The 20,856-nt window shown below is 37.1% G+C and overlaps 1 protein-coding gene across 3 annotated transcripts; it reads left to right on the top strand.

Annotated features, from left to right (window-relative positions):
- The first annotated feature begins 97 nt into the window (after window positions 1-97).
- Window positions 98-20,653, top strand: MSANTD4 (Myb/SANT DNA binding domain containing 4 with coiled-coils). Of its 3 annotated transcripts, none has more exons than XM_045510811.2 (3): window positions 98-244; window positions 7,198-7,806; window positions 8,638-20,653. In XM_045510811.2, the coding sequence occupies exons 2-3, from the start codon at window positions 7,345-7,347 to the stop codon at window positions 9,211-9,213; spliced, it is 1,038 nt and encodes a 345-aa protein (XP_045366767.1). In that variant the 5' UTR covers window positions 98-244; window positions 7,198-7,344; the 3' UTR covers window positions 9,214-20,653. The 3 variants fall into 3 exon arrangements, with proteins under 3 accessions (XP_045366767.1, XP_045366766.1, XP_010945453.1); XM_045510810.2 differs by having other exon boundaries at window positions 151-299; XM_010947151.3 differs by having other exon boundaries at window positions 173-568.
- The last annotated feature ends 203 nt before the right edge of the window (window positions 20,654-20,856 follow it).

Below are 20,856 nucleotides of genomic sequence, written 5' to 3'. Positions count from 1 at the left end.
CACTAACCCGGAACGGTTTGGGACTCGATTTCCATTGTGAGGCCAGACCTAGGGCGGCCCTCAGCCAGAATGGCAGTACTCTCCGGACCAATGGACGAGCCTCATTAAACGAGCGGCAGCTATGCCAGCCAATGGCTTAGCGGCAGGGGGGCGGGCGAAGTTAGTGGGCGGGGAATTAATGAAGCATCTTTTTTTGCCACCCCACCCCCGCCCCGACAGTGGGGAGGTGCCGCCAGGGTCGCAGGTGAGCGGGTAGCGTCCCGGAGGAGGCTCCCAGGGGAGCGGCGGCTCCGCGGACGGTGGGTACCAGCGGGGGCAGCGTCAGGTCGCTGTCGCCCCGATGCCGGCTTTGGACCCGGCTCTGCAGCGCAGCGGACTGCGACGCCCAGGAGAAATACCAGTCGCAGCTGCCGCCTGACCCGGGAGGGTAGGGAGGGCCCAAGCCTCCGAAACAACGCTGCAGAAGTGTCTGGGCGCCCAGCTGGGACTCTCATTTGCGGGGAGGGGACTCTCTTCCAGCATGCCCCACGTCCCACCAAGTGCAGCCATTGCGCTGTGGCCGAGGCAGGTGCGCGCCCTTTACTCCCTGCCGGGATTCTCCCTAGGGGCTGTTACAGGGCGGCCCCAGAGGAGAAGGTGGGGAGTGAGAGGTGCTTTATTGTGATAACAGGCCACTCTTAAGTAAACTTTAGCCATTTATCTGGCACACGTTATAGAGTAGAGCACCCCATTCGGCAGAGAAGTACTCTCTTTCCTCTAAGAACATGGTGTGGAGGGTAGGCTGCGGGGTTGGTGGGAGGTGGGGAGCACACTTCAAAGGGGATTGGGTTCGGGGAAGTCTGTAGATTTTGTGATGTTTTTCTTCTTGAGCAGCCTATAATAAGTTTACCTAAAAAAAATTTTTTTTTTGGACCCAGAATTTACTGTTTGATTTTCCTCAGACTTCGTAATTCTGTATTATGCAGTATTTAGGAACTTCAGTCTCAGGTATAAAACGCTATTGGTGGTACGTCATCTTGACAAGGATTACGTAAGTGAACCACTTACCATACCTATTTCCAGCCAGTAAAGAATGATTGTGAGATGAGATTTCTGAAAAATGGCTGTCCTCTGTGATTGGGCATGGAAGAACTATGAATTTTTAGAGGTTGCAAATACTGAATTCCCTTCTGTAAAGATAGAGAAGATAGTGAATATAAAAGGGATCGTGTTTGCCATCTAAAATGGCATTTTTCATACTTTATCTCCAGCACCAAAAATATGTGCTTTGCATATAGTAAGAGCTCAATAAATACTTTAGTAAATTATTGGGTAGTGGATGATGAAAACCCAAGCTCTTATATAAATACCAAAATATAAAGGAGAAGCAGAAAAAAGCAGTTCCTGGAAACATAGCTTAGCTTCTGTTCATGCAAGCATAGTTACAAATTTCAACTCAAGGTTGCTTTGATTTGGGTACTGTCTTAAATTAATCAGATTGAAAGATTTTGACACAATTAAGCCATGACTGACTGGGAGTCAAGTCTGAGGATGGATTTCTGTTTAAATTAGGATTCTCTTGACAAGTACAATGTTTATTATTTTATTATGTATATATTTTGTATGTTTGTATATTATAATATTGCCTCCATATAAAAGATACACTGCTTGAATTTCAAAAATATGTGAATTGTTACAGATATATTTGCTTCTTGCAGGAAGTTTTTTAGCAAAGAGTAGGGTCTTACAAGCCAACATTAAAGATTTGCTGGTATTTGACCCCTACCTAGTTTTCCAACTTTGATTCCTGGTTTTTCTGCCCTTTATCACAGTCCCTAATAAGTTTTTTTTTTTTAAAGACTCAAATCAAATGCTAATTCCTTCTCACAACCTTCCTTGATCCCACCAAAGATTTCTCCTGAACACCCAGGGTATTTTGTTAGTACTTCTGTTTCGCATTTTTCCTACATTTGAATTGTTCATCCAGTAAAGATATATTCATGTGCTGTGTTCAGACTATACCAGGAAATGGATAATAGCTGATATTTTTTGAGGGATTACTATGTATTAGGTATTGTAAACTTCTTGATTGGATTATCTTTTTTTTCCTATTTCTTTTTTTTTTTTTTACTTTATCTTTTGTATTCTATGTTTTTTGTTTTTTTCCCTTTTTCAGTTTTATTAGGTAGAATTATAGTTTGCACGTACACATTATATTGTATGTAAATACATATGTACCATGTACTGCACATTTTTTAGTTCACATATATGTACTGATCATTGTTTCTAAGAACAGATTAGAGCTTTAGCTTTGTAAACTTACATAGTTATCAAAGGAATGAAGTCAGCTACAAAGAAGAATCAACAGAATGCGGTAATCCAATCATGAAGGACAGTCACATGTGCTTACACATATTCTCATTTAATCCTCAAAACATCATGAGTATTTCTCTATTATTTTTCCCATCTGTAGATGAAGAAATAAATTTAGAAGGTTAAGTAATTTGTTTAAGATCACAGAGCTTCTAAGTGGTGGAATTAACATACAAGTCTAGGTAGTCTGTATTCAAAACTTTCAGTTTACAGTCTCTGTTACAAGTTTTCATGTAAGCTTTTAATGTATATGTGTTTTATAAGTTTTACTAGATTATGAATTACTTGATAGGAGAAATACATGCATCTTTGATCCCTTATTACTCCTAGTGTAATGTAAGTGATTATAATGTAGCCTGATAATGGGAGCTTGTAGCAAGGACATTAGCTTTAGATTAATGGGGACAGTGAAGGTGCTGAGGATGAGAAGTCACTGGCTAGACATAAGAGCATAGACCATGGGAGTTGGGAGGATGGGCCAAAGGAATACAGGTATGGTAGTCCTAAGGGCAGGGGTTATGAAAGCTCGAACTGGGCTGTCCAATAAAGTAGCCAATAGCCATACATTGCTATTGAGCACTTGAGGTGTGGCTAGTCCAGACCACCCACTGGATTTTGAAGTCTTAGTAGAAAAAAAAGTATAAAATGTCTTAATTACTTTTTATATTGATTACATATTGAAATAATAATATTTTGGTATATGAGGTTAAATAAAATTAATAATTAATTTTTGCCTGTTTCTCTTTACTTTTTTAATGTGGCTACTAGAGGATTTAAAATTATGTATGTGACTCTCATTAAATTTGTGTTGGATAGCACTGATCTAGAATTTAGAGGAATTTCAGAATGGTTGGTGCTGTGTGTGCCCATGAGTACACATGGATTGGAGAGGGTGGGATGGGTAAGTATGATTGGGGCTGGTATTGGAGGCGACAGATAAAACTGTCAAAGGCAGATTTAAAGATATATAGGAAGGACTCAGGTTTTGTAAGAGAGAGAGGAGGTATAGGGAGAGTGAGTTTACCTCCTAAGTATATGCAAAGCCTTTGAAAGGTTTTAAGCACTCTATGTATCTGTTCAATGAAGCATTGTGTCTTAGTTCATTAACCTTAATGGATATTTCCAATATATACTCCTAGTTCAATCCTAATTCTTTCTAACAGAGATATGGGTAGATGTCTCAAGATATGCTATTTATAAGAATGTTTGGTTCTCTAAAGAGAGAAGTCCATTTCTACTGAAGCCTGAGTTGATTTCGCTTGCATTCCTTTGATACGTTTCCAACAAACAGGAGTGTGAATTGGTCCTTACAATTAGCCATATTCTTGTTCCATCTGACCTAACGTTCTACTGGGCAGATTTCCCAAAAAGAGACCAGCTTTGTCTATGTTGTAAGTCTTGCGGCAGATAAGGTCTTAATGATCTCTGAAGGGAAATTTCTTAGCAGCTACAGCATTTGCTCCCCATCTTGGCCTCTGTGCACATTTCAGCAAGTAAACTTTTCACACTGATTCCTTGTCTTCAATCCTGGCTGCAAATGAGAATCACCTGGAAAGGATTTTTAAAACTTTGTTGACAAATATAATTGTATATATTTAAAGTGTACAATATGATGGCTTGATACATATAATACATTGTTGAATGATGACTGAGATCAAGATAATTAACACGTCTGTCACCTCACATAGTTAACTGTGTGTGTGTGTGTGTGTGTGGTGTGTTGAAAATGCTGAAGATTTGCTGGAGAGCTTTTTGAACTTCCAGTGCCTGGCTGAATTCCAAAGATTATTTTAATTGGTCAGAGATGGGGACTGATTGTAAGTATTTCTTAAAAGCTCTCTTGGTGATTTTTATGTGCTGTAGAGTTGCACTGATATATGCTATTGAGTTCTTGAAATGTCTTTAGTACAAAATGAGATGTGCTCTAACTGTAAAATACATATTGGACTCTAAGACTTAGTAGAAAAACAAGAATGGAAACTCCCTCATAAATCATTTTTATATTGACCATTTATTGGAATGATAATATGTTGCCTTTATGGTTATCTAATTTTTCTGCTTTCAACTCTCCTTTCACTTTTTTTTTTTTATAATTTTACATCTTAATAATTTCAACAGTCACATCTTTTAAAATTAATGTATGGGAATGGAATTCATATGTATTCATGTTATATATGTGATACAGACTATGTGTTCATAAATACATATAAGTTCATAAATACATATAAGCTATTATAAACATATATTATTTTCTGGAAAGCATCTCCAGAAATTACTAAGATTAGTTACAGTGATGGTGGAGAGAGATTTTCATTTCATTTTATTCCTTTATTTAGGTTTTCTAACCATATGTGTATACTTTGCTTTTTTTTTTTTTTTTTAAGTCAACAGAGATTTGTGGGTGTTGGGTTTATGGGGCTTTAAAAATGTACTTTTCTGTAATAAAAATTTCTCATAAATATATTTCTAACATAATGTTAATCATTTCAAAGTAAAATAAAATAAAGGAGCTAACAAACAGCTATAAGACTGAGACAAATGACTCCACATGTGGTCCCTGGAGCTGGAGAGTGGTGGTAGACACAGAGTAAACCTGTTGTAAAGCGAAGCATATTCTGTGTATAGATACTCCTAAGTTGAAAACTGAGCTTCTGTGAGTGTGCACACACACGTAGACACATGCACACATTCCTTTTCTGATTTTGTTGGCTTGCATTAACTCTAGCATTTACACAGTGATAATGTTGTGCTAAGCCACGTTCATATACTGTAATGAGGCACTGTATTCCGTTCCGCTGCTGTAGTATAGTTTATTCATCCAATCTCCTATTGATGACTATTTGTATTTTTACCATGCTTCTACCTTTTAAATATAACAGTATTTATGTTACGCGTTGAAGATACTGCCTTTGAAGCAAGTGGGCTTCCACCTTCTAGGTCCTCACAGGAGAGGAGTAAATGGCAGAGGAGGGAGAAAGCCAGGTTTTGATTTCAGTAGTTCCTTGAAACATTAGAAACAATACACCATCCAACCTTGTTTCGTTTGGTGTTAGAAGCTTTTGTCCAGATGGGTTTCGTTTGAGGTCAGGGAGGCTATGGTGAGCACTGAGAGACCGTATTAACAGTGGTAAACCACGAAACGTTTATTAGTCTCCAAGACGTTTTGGAATTCGGAAAAATATTGTTCTTATTTTAATTAGTAATCTTTTTCTGTAACTAATTAATTAGTTTGGGAAAAATCCTTGCCACTTTTATGTTATCCCTTTCATTCTGTCATATCCTTACGATATTTTCATTGTTTCAGGAACTTTTATTCCAAGCTTAGGATTTCTGTGTAGGTTTAAACTAAATATGGGTTTTTGAAATTTATTTTATTTCATTTTTTTAATTGAGTTATAGTCAGTTTACAATGTTGTTTGTGTCAGTTTCTGGTGTACAGCACAATGCTTCAGTCTTATATGAATATACATATGTTCATTTTCATATGGTTTTTCACCATGAGCTACTAAAAGATCTTGTATATATTTCCCTGTGCTATACAGTATAATCTTGTTTATCTATTCTATATATACCTGTCAGTATCTACAAATCTCAAACTCCCAGTCTATCCCTTCCCACCCTCCTCCTTCCAGGCAACCACAAGTTTGTATTCTGTCTGTGAGTCTGTTACTGTTTTATATTTAAGTTCATTTGTCTTTTTTTTTTTTAATTCCATATATGAGTTTTATCATATGGTATTTTTCTTTCTCTTTCTGGCTTACTTCAGTTAGAATCACATTTTCCAGGGACATCCATGTTGCTGCAAATGGCATTATGTTGTCATTTTTATGGCTGAATAGTATTCCATTGTATAAATATACCACAACTTCTTTATCCAGTCATCTGTCAAAGGACATTTAGGCTGTTTCCATGTCTTGGCTATTGTAAATAGTGCTGCTATGAATATTGGGGTGCAGGTGTCTTTTTGAATTAGGGTATCCTTCTGGATGTATGCCCAGGAGTGGGTAAATATGGGTTTTAATTTAAGAAGTAGTAAAAAATAAGTAGTTGCCATTTCTCTGGTCAGATTATATTGCCTCAAATTTGTTTCTGAATTTTACTGATTTTGTAGCTCAGCCTTTCAGTGTTCCTCTAAAATTATTCCACAGAGTCTAAATTTTTTTTTCGTTTGCTTTTTAACATGCCAAACTAGCAGTCACTTTGGCAGGTTGACTCGTTTATTCATTCAGAAAGTGTTTATGGCATGCCTGCCATGTGCCAGAATCCCTGCTAGGGCCTGGGGAATGATGGTGAGCAGAACTGTTGCTGTCCTCATGAAACTTCTAGTGAAGTGGGAAAAAGACACTCTTAGTTGTATGTTAGCACAAGTGTAACATTTGGATGAGGAAAAGAAGTAACTTGACTCATCAGGAAATGTATCACCAAGAAACAGATTGCTAATCTGCAAACTGAAAGCTGGGAGGAATTAAGTAGGCCAGGCAGGGAGCTGTCTTATTTTCCTGGGTGGAAGGAACAGTGTGTGCAAAGGCCCTGAGCAGGGAGAGAGATTGACAAGAATGGGTGACTGAAAGAAGGCCTCTGTGGTTGGAGAGGATGCACTGGGGAGAGCAGAGTAGAAGTAGGAAGTGGGCCGAGAGGAAATACTGACAATTAGTCAGGAAACTTTACAGCAGCCCGGGTGAGAGAGAATGTGGTAACCTGCACTGCGGTAGTGCTGGCGGACAGACATGTGGTCAGTTTTGAGCCATGTGTAAAGTTTTAAAAAAAATTAATTAATATAGCTTATTGAGTTGAAGTACATTGCAGAAGTCACAGGTTGATTGATTTTTACTTCTTTCTCTTTAGGAGTCATCCAGCCTGCCTGTGCCAGCAGATGGACAGAAGACTCTGATTTGAATAAAGTGCTAACAAGTGATTGGCCTTAATTTTTGTCCTTTGTAGCCTTCCCCAAACTCTCTTCTCATCTTCTTTTACTGCATTTAAGTTAGAAAAATGAAGCAGTTGAAAAGGAAAAGGAAAAGTAATTTTAGTGTACAAGAAACTCAGACTCTCCTGAAGGAAATTACAAAAAGAAAAGAAGTCATTTTTTCCAAGCAGCTCAATACAACAATTAACGTGATGAAGCGAATGGCTTGGGAGGAGATTGCACAGTGTGTGAACGCTGTAGGGGAAGGAGAACAGAGGACAGGAACGGAGGTGAAGAGAAGGTACCTTGACTGGCGAGCACTGATGAAGAGAAAGAGGATGAAGGCGAACATTAAGTTGGTTGGTTCGGGGTTTCCCCTTCCCACATCCGATTTAGATGACTCCCTCACTGAAGAGATAGATGAAAAGATTGGATTCCGAAATGATCCAAATTTTGATTGGCAAAACATGGCAGATTTCCGGGATGCAGGTGGATCCTTAACTGAGGTCAAAGTGGAAGAGGAGGAAAGAGATCCCCAGAGTCCTGAAGTAAGTATTATCCCATGAACCATCTTTGTATTTCTTCATTTCTTTATTTTTAATTTTATTTTACTGAGTTATAGTCAGTTTAACATGTTGTGCCAATTTCCAGTGTAGAGAGCACAATTTTTCAATTATATATGAGCATACATATCTTCATTGCCACATTCTTTTTTGCTGTGAGCTACCACAAGATCTTGTATATATTTCCCTGTGCCATACAGTATAATCTTGTTTATCTCTTCTACATATGCCTGTCAGTATCTGCAAATTTTGAACTCCCAGTCCGTCCCTTCCCCCTTGGCAACCACAAGTTTGTATTCTATGTCTATGAGTCTGCTTCTGTTTTGTATTTACATTCTTTTTCTTTTTTCTTTTTTTTCTTTTTTTTTTAGATTCCACATATGAGCGATCTCATATGGTATTTTTCTTTCTCTTTCTGGCTTATGTTATGTTGTCATTTTTTATGGCTGAATAGTATTCCATTGTATAAATATACCACATCTTTATTTCTTCATTTCTGATGTCACAGTTTATTATAGACCAAGAATAGTTAAATTCCAAGATTTTCAAGCTAACTTAAAAATAGTACATAACAAAATCATTCTGGTTTTTTCCATCTTAATATCAGTAATCTCTTCTCACCTAAGTATACTTCTCTTAATTATATATTAATGATATCAAGTAATTCATAGGAAATCCTTTTCAGAATTCAAAGTAAATGGTTTTTGTGTACTCAAAACAATACAGAAAACTTTTAAGAAATGTTCAGACAAATTAACAGCTGTGAAGTAGAAATAAATGCTGAAAACTAAAAATGACTTTTCTCTTTTCTTTTAGTTTGAGATTGAGGAGGAGGAAGAAATGTTGTCATCAGTTATACCAGATTCCAGGAGGGAAAACGAACTTCCCGATTTCCCCCACATCGATGAGTTTTTCACCCTGAACTCAACACCATCTCGGTCTGCGTACGATGAGCCCCACCTGCTCGTAAACATAGAGAAACAGAAACTAGAGTTAGAGAAACGACGGCTGGATATTGAGGCCGAAAGACTGCAGGTGGAGAAGGAGCGCCTTCAGATTGAGAAAGAGCGGCTGCGGCATTTGGACATGGAGCACGAGCGGCTCCAGCTGGAGAAGGAGCGGCTGCAGATCGAAAGGGAGAAGCTGCGCCTACAGATAGTGAGCTCGGAGAAGCCGGCTCCGGAGAACGAACTGGGTCAAGGGGAAAAGTCCATCCTCCAGCCACAGGATATAGAAACAGAGAAGTTAAAACTTGAGAGGGAACGCTTGCAGCTGGAGAAAGATCGGCTGCAGTTTTTGAAATTTGAATCGGAGAAGCTGCAGATTGAAAAGGAACGCTTGCAAGTAGAGAAAGAGAGACTACGAATTCAGAAGGAAGGCCATTTGCAGTAATTTATCGAGGTCTCCGTTTATCAAATGTTTGGAAACCCTAGGTTTAGGTAATACAAAAATGGTTGCAGGATTAGCTGTGTTGTTGGTTTTTTTTTTTTTTCTCCTGTTTAATCTCAGTGTTTCCAGTAGGAAGAAGATAGTTATCTGTGGGTAACTGTATGCTTAAGTAGTATATTGCATAAAATCTATGTGCCCTAGCATACATAGTATAGCAACAACTATTGAGCTCTACTCTAAATTAGTAAAATTGCATAAAGTCTTGTATAATCTGTGTACTCAGAGTTTACGATTATGTCTATATAAAATTCTAGCTCTGTAGTTCTCAACTGGGGGTGATTTTGCCCCCCCCAAAAGACATTTGGCAATGCCTGGAGACATTTTTGTTTGTCAAAACTGGGCAGTGGGGTACGTTGCTACTGGCATGTAGTGGATGGAGGCCAGGGACGCCTACATCCTGCAATGTGTGGGGCAGCCTCCCACACGAAAGAGTGATCCAACCCCAATGTCAATATTACTGAGGTTGTTAAACCCTGTCCTAGCCTGACTGAGCACCTCTAGCTTTGTTTCACAGTTTATTAAAATCTTAGATATTTATGTGGGAGTTACTTAAATGGCTCCCCAAATTAACTATGAAACATTACTGTGTAGTATATTGAATATAGGAAGTGATGAAGATTATAGGTATTTTATTCCTGTGTTTCCATCTATAAATAACCTGGGACTCAGAAAACAATACAGGGAACATCAGAGATTTGGCTAAAGCGGGTCACTTTGAAAAGCAGTTCACTTGCCTAGCTTTAGAAGCAACACAGTTTTTAAGCTTTTGTTTCCCTTCCTTTGAATCCATTGTCTTAGCTGAGATACAAAAATTGTCATTGCAACCATGTGCTGAAATCTTAATGTAAGTGACTGGCTGAAGCTAGTACAAATGGTACTAATTAAAAAATGGTACCAGTAGTCGATGAGCTTGAACTCCATGTGTGGTTATTTGATTTTTAAAATAGGTAATAGCTACTTGGAAGTGGGAGTGGGGGTGGGGGGGGAGAATCCTTTGTATCTCATAGTAATGATCATGATGAAATAATAATATTAGCTGTGTGTTATGAATTAGGGAGGCATTTACTGCACACCATCTGATCTAATCTGCAGAGCAAATGGAGAACAGTATCTATTATTATTCCTGAATCTGAAACTTAGGGAAGTCACACAGTGAGTAAAAGGCTGATTTCATATATCATGGTGTATTTTGTCTTTGCCCCTCCCTGAGCAACAGAATTTGTATCTTCAGTCCCTTCGGTGTTTATTCTGAGACCAGGGGCTTGCTTTATCTGGTGATTTGCCTTCAGTCCCCTGAAGGTGCTTTTCCCATAATCCAGGTGATTCTAATACACACTGAAGTTGAGAACCATGGCACGAGATCACTTTGTATTTTCCCATTTCCAGGGCTGATACGTAGACTTCATACAGCTCTTCTCTTGACAGATACTACCTTGATTCTGCAAATGTTCCTTGTTAATTTAAGAATGTCTTGAAACCATATGTGATATTTGAGTCTGGGTATATAAGGGCAAAATATACTTCTGTTTAGTTACCTTGACTTTGAAATAGTGTTATTTTTCTATACCTGAAATAAATACTTCTACTATAGAAATAAAATTTGCCTGTACTATCTCACCATTTATCATTGTAGGTGATGCTCAGTGCTCTGATGGTTGGGGTTTATCAAGCCTGGAAGAGAGGTTTATCATGGTGAGTCAGAAGAAGGGGCCTAACATTTGTGTTAAGCATTGTGCTATGTGTTTTTCATACATTATTTTATTTGTTCCTCAAAACAACCCTTGAGTTAAGTCATTTTAGCTCTGCCTTTATAAGAAAGGAAACGACAACCTCGCCAATTTAATTAAATACCTGAAAGATGATACTCCAATGCTGACCCAAGCTTTTAGCATAAGAGGTATAAAGAGAAGGAGTCTTGAAAGTATGAAGGTGAAGTTAGAAGTACGGTGGCTTTGTTACTTGCTGCTTGTAAAAGTCATTTAGCTTACCTGTGCTCTGGTTTCCTCATTGTAAAATGAGCATGATGATTTCTCCTCTGCCTATGCTTCATAGGTTTTTTGTTTTTAAAATGGTATGTAAACTATAAGATGCAACTTTAAAAGCAAATTGATTATTAGTGTTACATGTAAGATCAATAGATTTTAATTTCCTAGAAGTAAACATGAAGATAGCCAATATTATTTATGGATGGAGCATTCTTATGTTCCCAGAAGTAAGAGACTTAAAAAATGAAAAGCAGCAGCAGTTTAGTATTTCCTGGGCTTTGGTCGAGGAGCCTTGGGTTTCTTAAGCCTGCCCTGGGTGTAGATGGATTGCGTTGGTTCGCTACAGTGGAAAACTTCATTGTTGCATTTCTGAAGTGGTAGGCACACTTGGAGTGAGTCATATTGGTTAGCTATTGCTGTGTAACAAACCACTCTGAAACCTAGTGGCTCATGTTGCTTATGATTTTAGAGGCAATTAGGCTGAGCTCAGGTGGGTGGTTCTGGTCTAGGCTGGCTTCTCGTGGTCAACTGTAGGTTGACTAGGCTGTTCAACTTCTGGGGTTGCTAACTGGATATTGGTTGGGGGGTGGGGGGTCTCAGCTCTTCTGATGGTGTCTAATCTTTTAACAGGACTTCTTTTAATGGGAATGACAGGAGTTCAATAGCTAAAGAAGTGATACTCAAAGTATCTTGAGATCAAGGCTCAGGACTGGCACATCACTTCTGCTGCATGACATTGGCCAAAACAAATCATAGGGTCAGACTAGAGTTAAGAGATGGAAAATAAAGTCTACCTCTGGATATAAGGAGCTGTAAAGTCATTCTGCAAAAGATGGGGATAGAGGGAGGGGTGACGGATTCTGTCCATTCTCATAATCTTCTGCACTGCCATTCTGGTTAGCCTCGGATACTCCTGGTAACACAATGGAATTGGGAGATTATCTGGTTTAGCCTTTATCCTAGAGAGAAATACCCTAATACAGGCATTAAATTATATTGTCATCCTGATCATAAGGAACACTTCCCCATCCCTTTTGTAAGAATACTGATTTAGAAGAAGAAAGGGGCCGTAAATTTTCAGGGAAAGAAAGAAGTGTACTTGTAGGCTTTTTCTTATAAATTAAACACTTTAGTCTTTGTAACAGAAGAGAATTCTTGCTTCACTTCATTTCTACCTGATTTGTCTATTTTATAACTTTGCTTCTCTCTTTTCATTTTCTACTTCTTCATGCTTTGTCACTTCTATCCTGAAAATAAAAACAGATCATAGTGCTTCCAGAATAGTTTATTTTAAATTGGTAGCTACCTCTCTGTAAATTTTTATTTTGAATTCAAAATTATTTTCACTGGGTTGCTCTACATCTTTCTTTCTTTCTCTCTTTCTTCCTTCCTTCCTTCCTTTCTTCCTTCCTTCCTTCCTTCCTTTCTTCCTTTCTTCCTCTCTTTCTCTCTTTCTTCCTCCCTTCCTCCCTTCCTTCCTTCCTTCTTTCCTTCCTTCCTTCCTCTTTTTTAATTGAAGTACAGTCAGTTTACAATGCTGTGTCAATTTCTGGTGTACAGCACATTGCTTCAGTCACTCATGAATATACATATATTCATTTTCATATTCTTTTTCATCATAAGTGACTACAAGATATCGAATATAGCTCCTTGTGCGATACAGTGCAAACTTGTTTATCTGTTTTATACATACCAGTCAGTATCTGCAAATCTCGAACTCCCAGTTTAGTCCTTCCCACCCCTATCTCCTTGGTAACCATAAGTCTGTTTTCTGTGTCTGTGAGTCTGTTTTATGTATAAGTTCATTTGTCTTTTTCTTTTCCTTGTTTTTTGATTCTACATATAAGTAATATATGGTATTTTTCTTTCTATTTCTGGCTTGCTTCACTTAGAATGACATTCTCCAGGGCCATCCATGTTGCTGCAAATGGCATTATTTTATTATTTTTTATGGCTGAGTAGTATTCCATTATATATACACAACACTTCTTTGTCCAGTCAGCTGTTGATGGAATACTACTCAGCCATGAAAAAGAACAAAATAATGCCATTTACAGCAACATGGATGGACCTGGAGAATGTCATACTAAATGAAGTAAGCCAGAAAGAGAAAGAAAAATATCATATGATGTCACATATACATGGAATCTAAAAAAAAAGACACAAATGAACTTATTTACAAAACAGAAACAGACTAACAGACATAGAAAATAAACTTATGGTTACAGTGGGGAAAGGGGGGAGTGTAGAGGGATAAATTGGGAGTTTATGATTTGCAGATACTGACTACCATATTTTCTTTTCAACTGTATGTAATTTTTAATTTGTCACGGCTTTCTAGTAGCTACCTTGAAGTTATAACTTCTAAAACTTCCAAAATATAAACCACCTGTTTCATTTTCCAAACTCTTAACTTCTTTTTGTCATGTGTTTTGATCCTTTACATGTATGCATACCAGGTGACATTTTGTGCGGTGCCTTAATTAAAACCCAGATGAGAATTGTCAAAAGAATCACTTTGAAATTTTCCCTAATGCATATCAAAAAAAGATTTATCTTATGTATAGTGGGAAGACAACCAAAGAACATATCTTCTTGGAAAAAAAAACAAAGATAAATTGATTGATTTACTCTCAGGAGATTACTTTACCACTGTAGATAAAGGCATTGAGACTGCTGAACTGAATTGAGACCAGAAGGAATGAGAAATGACAATGATTATAAAATTTGAATATTGACAAATATATTCTGAGGAGAATTTTCTTGATGAATTTCACTAGGGAATACCCTTCATTATTTACCATTTATTTTTCTGATGTGACCCATTTATCTTTAAATAACTCAATAAGTTGAAATATAAAAATCCATTCTCTCTGGTGTCAATTCCTTTCAAATCTAAATTTCCAGTTCCAACATTTGAACTGAACTATAAACCTGTATTTTTGTTTTAAGGAATTTCACCCTGAATATTTTGCTGTTTTTTCGAATACATACTACATGCCAGAATCAGATTCATTAACCCTCTTCTCTCGTGTCTGTAAATTGTCTTTCTTCTGCAGTGGCACCATTTTTACCAGGTTGTTTGGGTGGAAATTCTAGCGCTGTCTTTCAATCCTTTGCCTTCTTCAATCTGCTCAAGTTGTTGATCAAGTCTTGTATTTTCTTCTTTTGATTCCTCATGTCAGCCTCCTCCAATCTCACATACAGTCCTTAGCAAGGAGGCATCTGCTGTGTGTGCTCCAGCAGCTTCCTGATTCTTAGTTCCTTTCTTTTAAACCCTTCCTCTATGGCATTTCCAGAACAGATTTCACAAAGTACTGCATTCATTATGTCCTACAAATTAACAGGACATGAACTGACAAGAAGAGGAGCAGAGCTCTGGAAAAACCATAGGTCCAGCCATCAGCTGGGTGATGTGGGGCAGTTCATGTCTCTTAGCTTCATGGTTCTTGTCTCTATTACATTGAATATTAGGCCCTGGCTAACTCTCACTGTGTTTAGAATAATAAAAAATATGTGAGAAACCAGTTAGAATGGATTTGGAAGTTGGGTTAAAGGTATTACAATTTTGTCTTCCCTGTAACAAGTCTCTCTTTGCCTTCTGAACCCAGTGTAATGTTCTCCAGTGTTCTTTGCCCACCCTGTTTAAGATTGTCTCATACCAACATAACTAAATATGTTTGTCAAGCTACTTTCCAAATAATTCTATGTAGTTTTCTTCCCTTTGCCTTTGATCATGGTACTTTTACCCTTGAAAATTTTTAATTTCTCTCCTAGAGTGACAATCAGCAGAGAAAAGCTTTTTCCAATCTGGGGACGTTTTTATTTCTACCATTCTCTGCCATAATTAAACAAATGTAAAAATAAACTTCACTAAATAAAATTGGTGTATTTTATCAGATAAAATTGGAATCACTTTAGAAATTGATGTATAGTTGACTTATAATATTATATTAGTTTGAGGTGTACAACATGGTAATTTGATGTTTTTATAGATTATACTCCATACAAAGTTGTTATAAAATATTAACTATATTCCATGTGCTGCATATTACAACCTTGCAGCATTTATTTTGTACTTAGTAGTTTGTACCTCTTAATGCCCTTCATCAACTTTGCCCTTCCACTCATCACTCTCCCCTCTGATAACCAGTAGTTTGTTATCTGTGTCTGTGGGTCTGTTTCTGTCTTATTGTTTTTATTTGTTTTATTTTTTGGATTCCAGCCATAAGTGAAAATATACAATATTTATCTTTCTCTGCCCGACTTACTTACCCTCCAGGTTCATCCATGTTGTCACAAGTGGCAAAATTTCATTTTTTTAATGGCTAATATTCAAATGTTTATATATACCACATCTTCTTTATCAGTTCATCTGTTGATGGGCACTGAGATTGCTTCCATATCTTGGTTATTGTAAATAACCCTGCTATGAACATTGGGGTGCATATATCTTTTTGAGTTAATGTTTTTATTATTTTTTAAATTTAAAAATTTTTTTAATTGAAATACAGTCAGATACAATGTGTCAATTTCTGATGTACAGCACAATGTCCCAGTCATGCATATACATACAAATATTCATTTTCATATTTTTTTCCATTAAATGTTATTATAAGATATTGAACATAGTTCCCTGTGACATACAAAAGAAACTTTTTAAAAAACTTTATTTTTATATATAGAATATATAGTGGCTAACATTTGTAAATCTGTAACTCCCAGATTTATCCCCTCCCACCTCCTTTCCCTGGTAACCATAAGATTGTTTACTAAGTCTGCAAGTCTGTTTCTGTTTTGTAGATGAGTTCATAGTGTATTTTTTTTTTTTTTTGGATTCCACATATGAGTGATATAATACGGTATTTTTTTTTTCTCTTTCTGGCTTCACTTAAAGTGATGGTCTCTAGGTCCATCCATGTTATTCTTTTTTATGGCTGCGTAGTATTCCATTGTATAAATATACCACGACTTCTTTATCCAGTCATCTGTTGATGGACATTTGGGTTGCTTCCACATCTTGGCTATAAATAGTGCTGCTATGAATATTGGGGTGTATGTATCTTTTCTCATTAGAGTTCCCTCCAAATATATACCCAGAAGTAGGATTGCTGGAGCATATGCTAAGTCCATTTTTAGTTTTTTGAGGAATCTCCATACTGTTTTCCATAATGGCTGCACCAAACTACATTCCTACCAGCCTTGTAGGAGGGCTCCCTTTTCTCCACACCCTGTTCCTTTTGAATAAATACCCAGAAGTGGAATTGCTGGATCATAGAATAATTCTATTCTTCATTTTTTTGAGGAAACTCTCTACTGTTTTCAAATGTGGCTGTATCAACTTACATTCCTGTCAAAAGTGCATAAGGATTCCCTTTTCTCCATATCCTTTTCAACACGTTATTTCTTGTCTTTTTGACAATAGCCATTCTGACATATGTGAGGTGATATTTCATTGTAGTTTTAATTTCCATTTATGTTGAGCATTGACATATTGGCCACCTGTATGTCTTCTTTGGAAAATTGCCTATTCAGGCCCTCCAACCATTTTTTAAATCAAATTGTTGTTGTTGTTTTTTGATGCTGAATTGTATGAGTTTTTTTTTTTTTAATATATTTTGAATATTAACCCCTTATTGAACATACCATTTGCAAATATCTTCCCCCATTCAACAGGTTGTTTTTTAATTTGTTGATTTCCTTTGCTATGCAAAAGCTTTTACATTTGATTAGATCCCATTTGCTTATTTTTGCTTTTGTTCTCTTGCCTGAAGAGACAGATCCAAAAAATATTACTAAGACTAATATCGAAGTGTACACTGCCTACGTTTTCTTCTAGGAGATTTATGATTATAGGTCTTACATTTAGGTGTTTAATCCATTTAATGTTTATTTATTTAATGTTTATTTAATATATGGTGGGAGAAAATGGTCTAGTTTCATTCTTTTACATGTAGCTGTACAGTTTTCCCAGCACAATTTACTGAAGAGACTGTCTTTTCTCCATTGTATGTTCTTGCCTCCTTTGTTGTAGGTTAACTGACCATATGTGAATGGGTTTATTTCTGGGCTCCCTAACTCCATGATCTTTGTGTCTGTTTTGTGCCAGTACTACACTGTTCTGATTACTGTAGCTTTGTACTATAGTCTGAAGTCAGGGAGCCTACCTCCAGCTTTGTTCTTTTTCTCAAGATTACTTTGGCTATTTGTGGTCTTCTGTCATGCCATATAATTTTAGAACAATTTGTTCTAGTTCTGTGAAAAATCTCATGGGCATTTTGATAGGGATTGCTTTGAATCTTCAAATTGCCTTGGGTAGTAAGTGTGGTCATTTTAACAATAATAATTCTTCCAATCTATGACCGCAGGATATTTTTCCATTTGATTATATTGTCTTCAATTTCCTTTATCAGTGACTTCCAGATTTCAGAATATATGTCTTTCACCTCCTTAGTTAAACTTATTCCTAGGTGTTTCATTCTCTCTGATTTAATTATACATGGCATTTTTTTTCTTGATTTCTCTTTCTGATAGTCATTATTAGTGTATAGAAAAGCAACAGATTTCTGATTATTAATGTTCTGTCTTGAAACTTTACTGATTTCATTTGTTAGTTCTAATAAGTTTGGGAGCTACAGGTCTATACTCTCTACCTAAATGCTCAGACATTTCACTGGCTTCAATTACTATTCTATGCTCACTCTCAAAATTACATCTCTAGCCCAGATTTCTCCTTTATTCTGTTCAAGTGTTTCACAGACACTTCAGATTTAGTGCCTATAAAATTGAACTCTTGATCTGCTGCAAACCTGGTCCTCCTCGGCTGTTCAAGATCTCAACAAATAATAACACATTCCTGTAGGTGTTCAAACTAGAAATCTGGCATTCATCTTTGAGTCAGTCGTGTTTTTCATATAGAAATCTATTAGTCACAGCTGTTCTATAGATTTTACCTCTAAATAATTTTTCGTTCTCTGCACTTCTTTCCATTTTTGCTGTCACCACATTGTCCCAAACCCATCACTGTTTCACTTGGATTAGTGTACTACTTCTTCCAGCCTTTCATTCTCCATGTAGGAATTTCAATTTGTTCTAATGCAAATCTGGACATTACTTAATAATGGGTGATGCATTTGTTACATCTATGTTTGTACTATTTAAGATGCTTTTGGGTACAATTAAGGAAAAAAAACCCCAACTTTAAATGGCTCAAACATAAGGAAATTTCAGATTTTTACAAAACAAAGTCCAAGTTTGGTTGAGTCTAGAACTGTTTAATTTGGTAGTCCATCAGCATGATGAAGGACCGGCTTCTGTCTGTTTCCCAGAGAAGCACTGTAGTCTTACTGTAGGATGTAGTGTTTATGGAAGCCTCTTTAATGTGTATTCCACAGACTGCATGACTGTTAAGAGTGGCAGCCTCATGTAGTGGAAACAGGACGATGGAGACAATGTGTGCAAGGGCCAGTGAGGCTAAGGTTTAGGTGAATTCTCTACGTGTGTACTGAAATCACCAAAAAATGCCGACAAAAATGTAGGTGAAGTGAAGGGCAGAAAGTCAGGGGCTAAAACCTCCAGTGAATAAGAAATGACCAGGAAGATGACCGCAATAAATGGAAGTAACAGATGTAAGACAAGTGCTTTAATGGAGCTGGATTTTTAGGAGGAAAGAAATAATGATCTGGCAGCAGCAATAATGAGCAAGGAGGGCGTGGATCACCTTCAGAGCCAGCAGGAAAAAAGAAAGTGATATCTTTTTTTTCTTTTTTTAATTGGGGTATAGTCAGTTTACAATGTGTCAATTTCTGGTGTACAGCACAATTCTTCAGTCATATATGAATATACATGTATTCATTTTCATATTCTTTTTCACCATAAGCTATTGAATATATTTCCCAGTCCTATACAGTATAAACTTGTTTATCTATTTTATATATACCAGTCAGTATCTGCAAATCTCAAACTCTTAGTTTATCCCTTCCCACCCCCCTCCCCCCTGGCAACCACAGGTCTGTATTCTATGTCTGTGAGTCTGTTTCTGTTTTATATGTAAGTTCGTTTGTCCTTTTTAAAAGATTGCGCATATGAGTGATATCATATGGTATTTTTCTTTCTCTTTCTGGCTTACTTCACTTAGAATGACATTTTCCAGGACCATCCATGTTGCTGCAAACGGCATTATGTTGTCATTTTTTATGGCTGAGTAGTATTCCATTGTATACATATGCCACAAATTCTTTATCCAGAGGAGACATCTTTTGAGAGGACTTCAGGGGAAGCTATGTCCTTAGGAAGCATCCAGTCTTTTAAATGAAATTAAGTGACAGAGTCACAGCCACAGAGGGAAGTTGGAAAATGGGCTATGCACCCAGATGAAAATCAAGGGTTCAGGTTCAGTTACTCTTAAAGGAGAAAATAGATGACTTGGGACAAGAGCAGTCTTTGCCATAAGCACCACCTCCCCCAGTGTTACTATTTTATTAGCAGGATTTAGGAAGGTACAATGTGGGTTGCTCTTAGCATCTGGCATTGTAATTGTACTTTTAGGGCAGAGGTTTCTGATGGGTGTTCAGGAATGGATTCCAGGTGTACCTCAGCCCTAGGGATGGTGATGAAAGGCCTCAAAATAGGAGTTGCCTCATCAGGGCAGGTCCCATGGTTTCCTCTGATGCACCTGGCACCTGTTGCTCAGCTCCTAGTGCAAGGCCAAGGAGGCTGGCCCTCTGGATGTCTATTTTAGTAGCCAGGTGCAGCATGTCCCACTGCACATGATGGACAAGAGGCACCCAAAGCTGCCGGAGACATGCTCAAAGGTTACTATACCTTGCCAAAGGTCTTGCCATGGTGTCTATGGGTGGGAAGTGGAAAACGGAGAGAGACTCTACAAAGCAGAACATTCACTGTAGCAGCAAAGAAACTGTCCTTATACATATGTATCAGATTCTTCTATCCTTTTGAGGCACATGTGCTTTTTAATGGCATCCAAGCCAGCTTCAGGGTGGCTGCTCCAATAAAGCATGTGCATCCTTCAAAATGGTGCATCATTATCTTAAAATACTTGATATAAAAAAGTTGGATTGGATTCAAATCCATTCACATTTTAGCAAGAATTTTCAACATTACATTTGTTGAAAAAGGAAGGGAAATATTTGTTTTATCCTTTAAATATAATTTTATTTGTTGTAAAATTTTAAATGGTTGTAAAAATGGTTTAATTTTTTTTTTTAAGTCACTAGCACAGATAGCGTTTCTGGTTGATGTCAGCTATCAAGAATTTGAAGAGGTTGTCTTTACTTTGTTGAGAATTTTGGGTAGGCGTTTAAGTATACAATCTGATTTTAAAAATTTATGGCTGCAGAACTAACCTCAAGCTTCATAATAAAGTTGTTTGGAAAATACTTGATTTGGAAGCATGAACAGATTTATTCACTAATACTTTGTATTTTTATTTCTTATCACAATTAGTAATACAGGAAAAATAGAGTTCAGTTTTTTCACCAAGTCCCATACAGATGCCTCTAAATATCCTCCTGTTTACTCCAAGTGTGTGGCTACAATAGTAACACTGTGATGTGGGCCAAGATGTAAAAGATTCTTTAGC

Source organism: Camelus bactrianus, chromosome 10 (genome assembly GCF_048773025.1).
Source record: "Camelus bactrianus isolate YW-2024 breed Bactrian camel chromosome 10, ASM4877302v1, whole genome shotgun sequence".
Taxonomy (NCBI): domain Eukaryota; kingdom Metazoa; phylum Chordata; class Mammalia; order Artiodactyla; family Camelidae; genus Camelus; species Camelus bactrianus.
The sequence above is the reverse complement of the archived record's forward strand: the minus strand, read 5'-3'. Positions and strand labels throughout refer to the sequence as shown.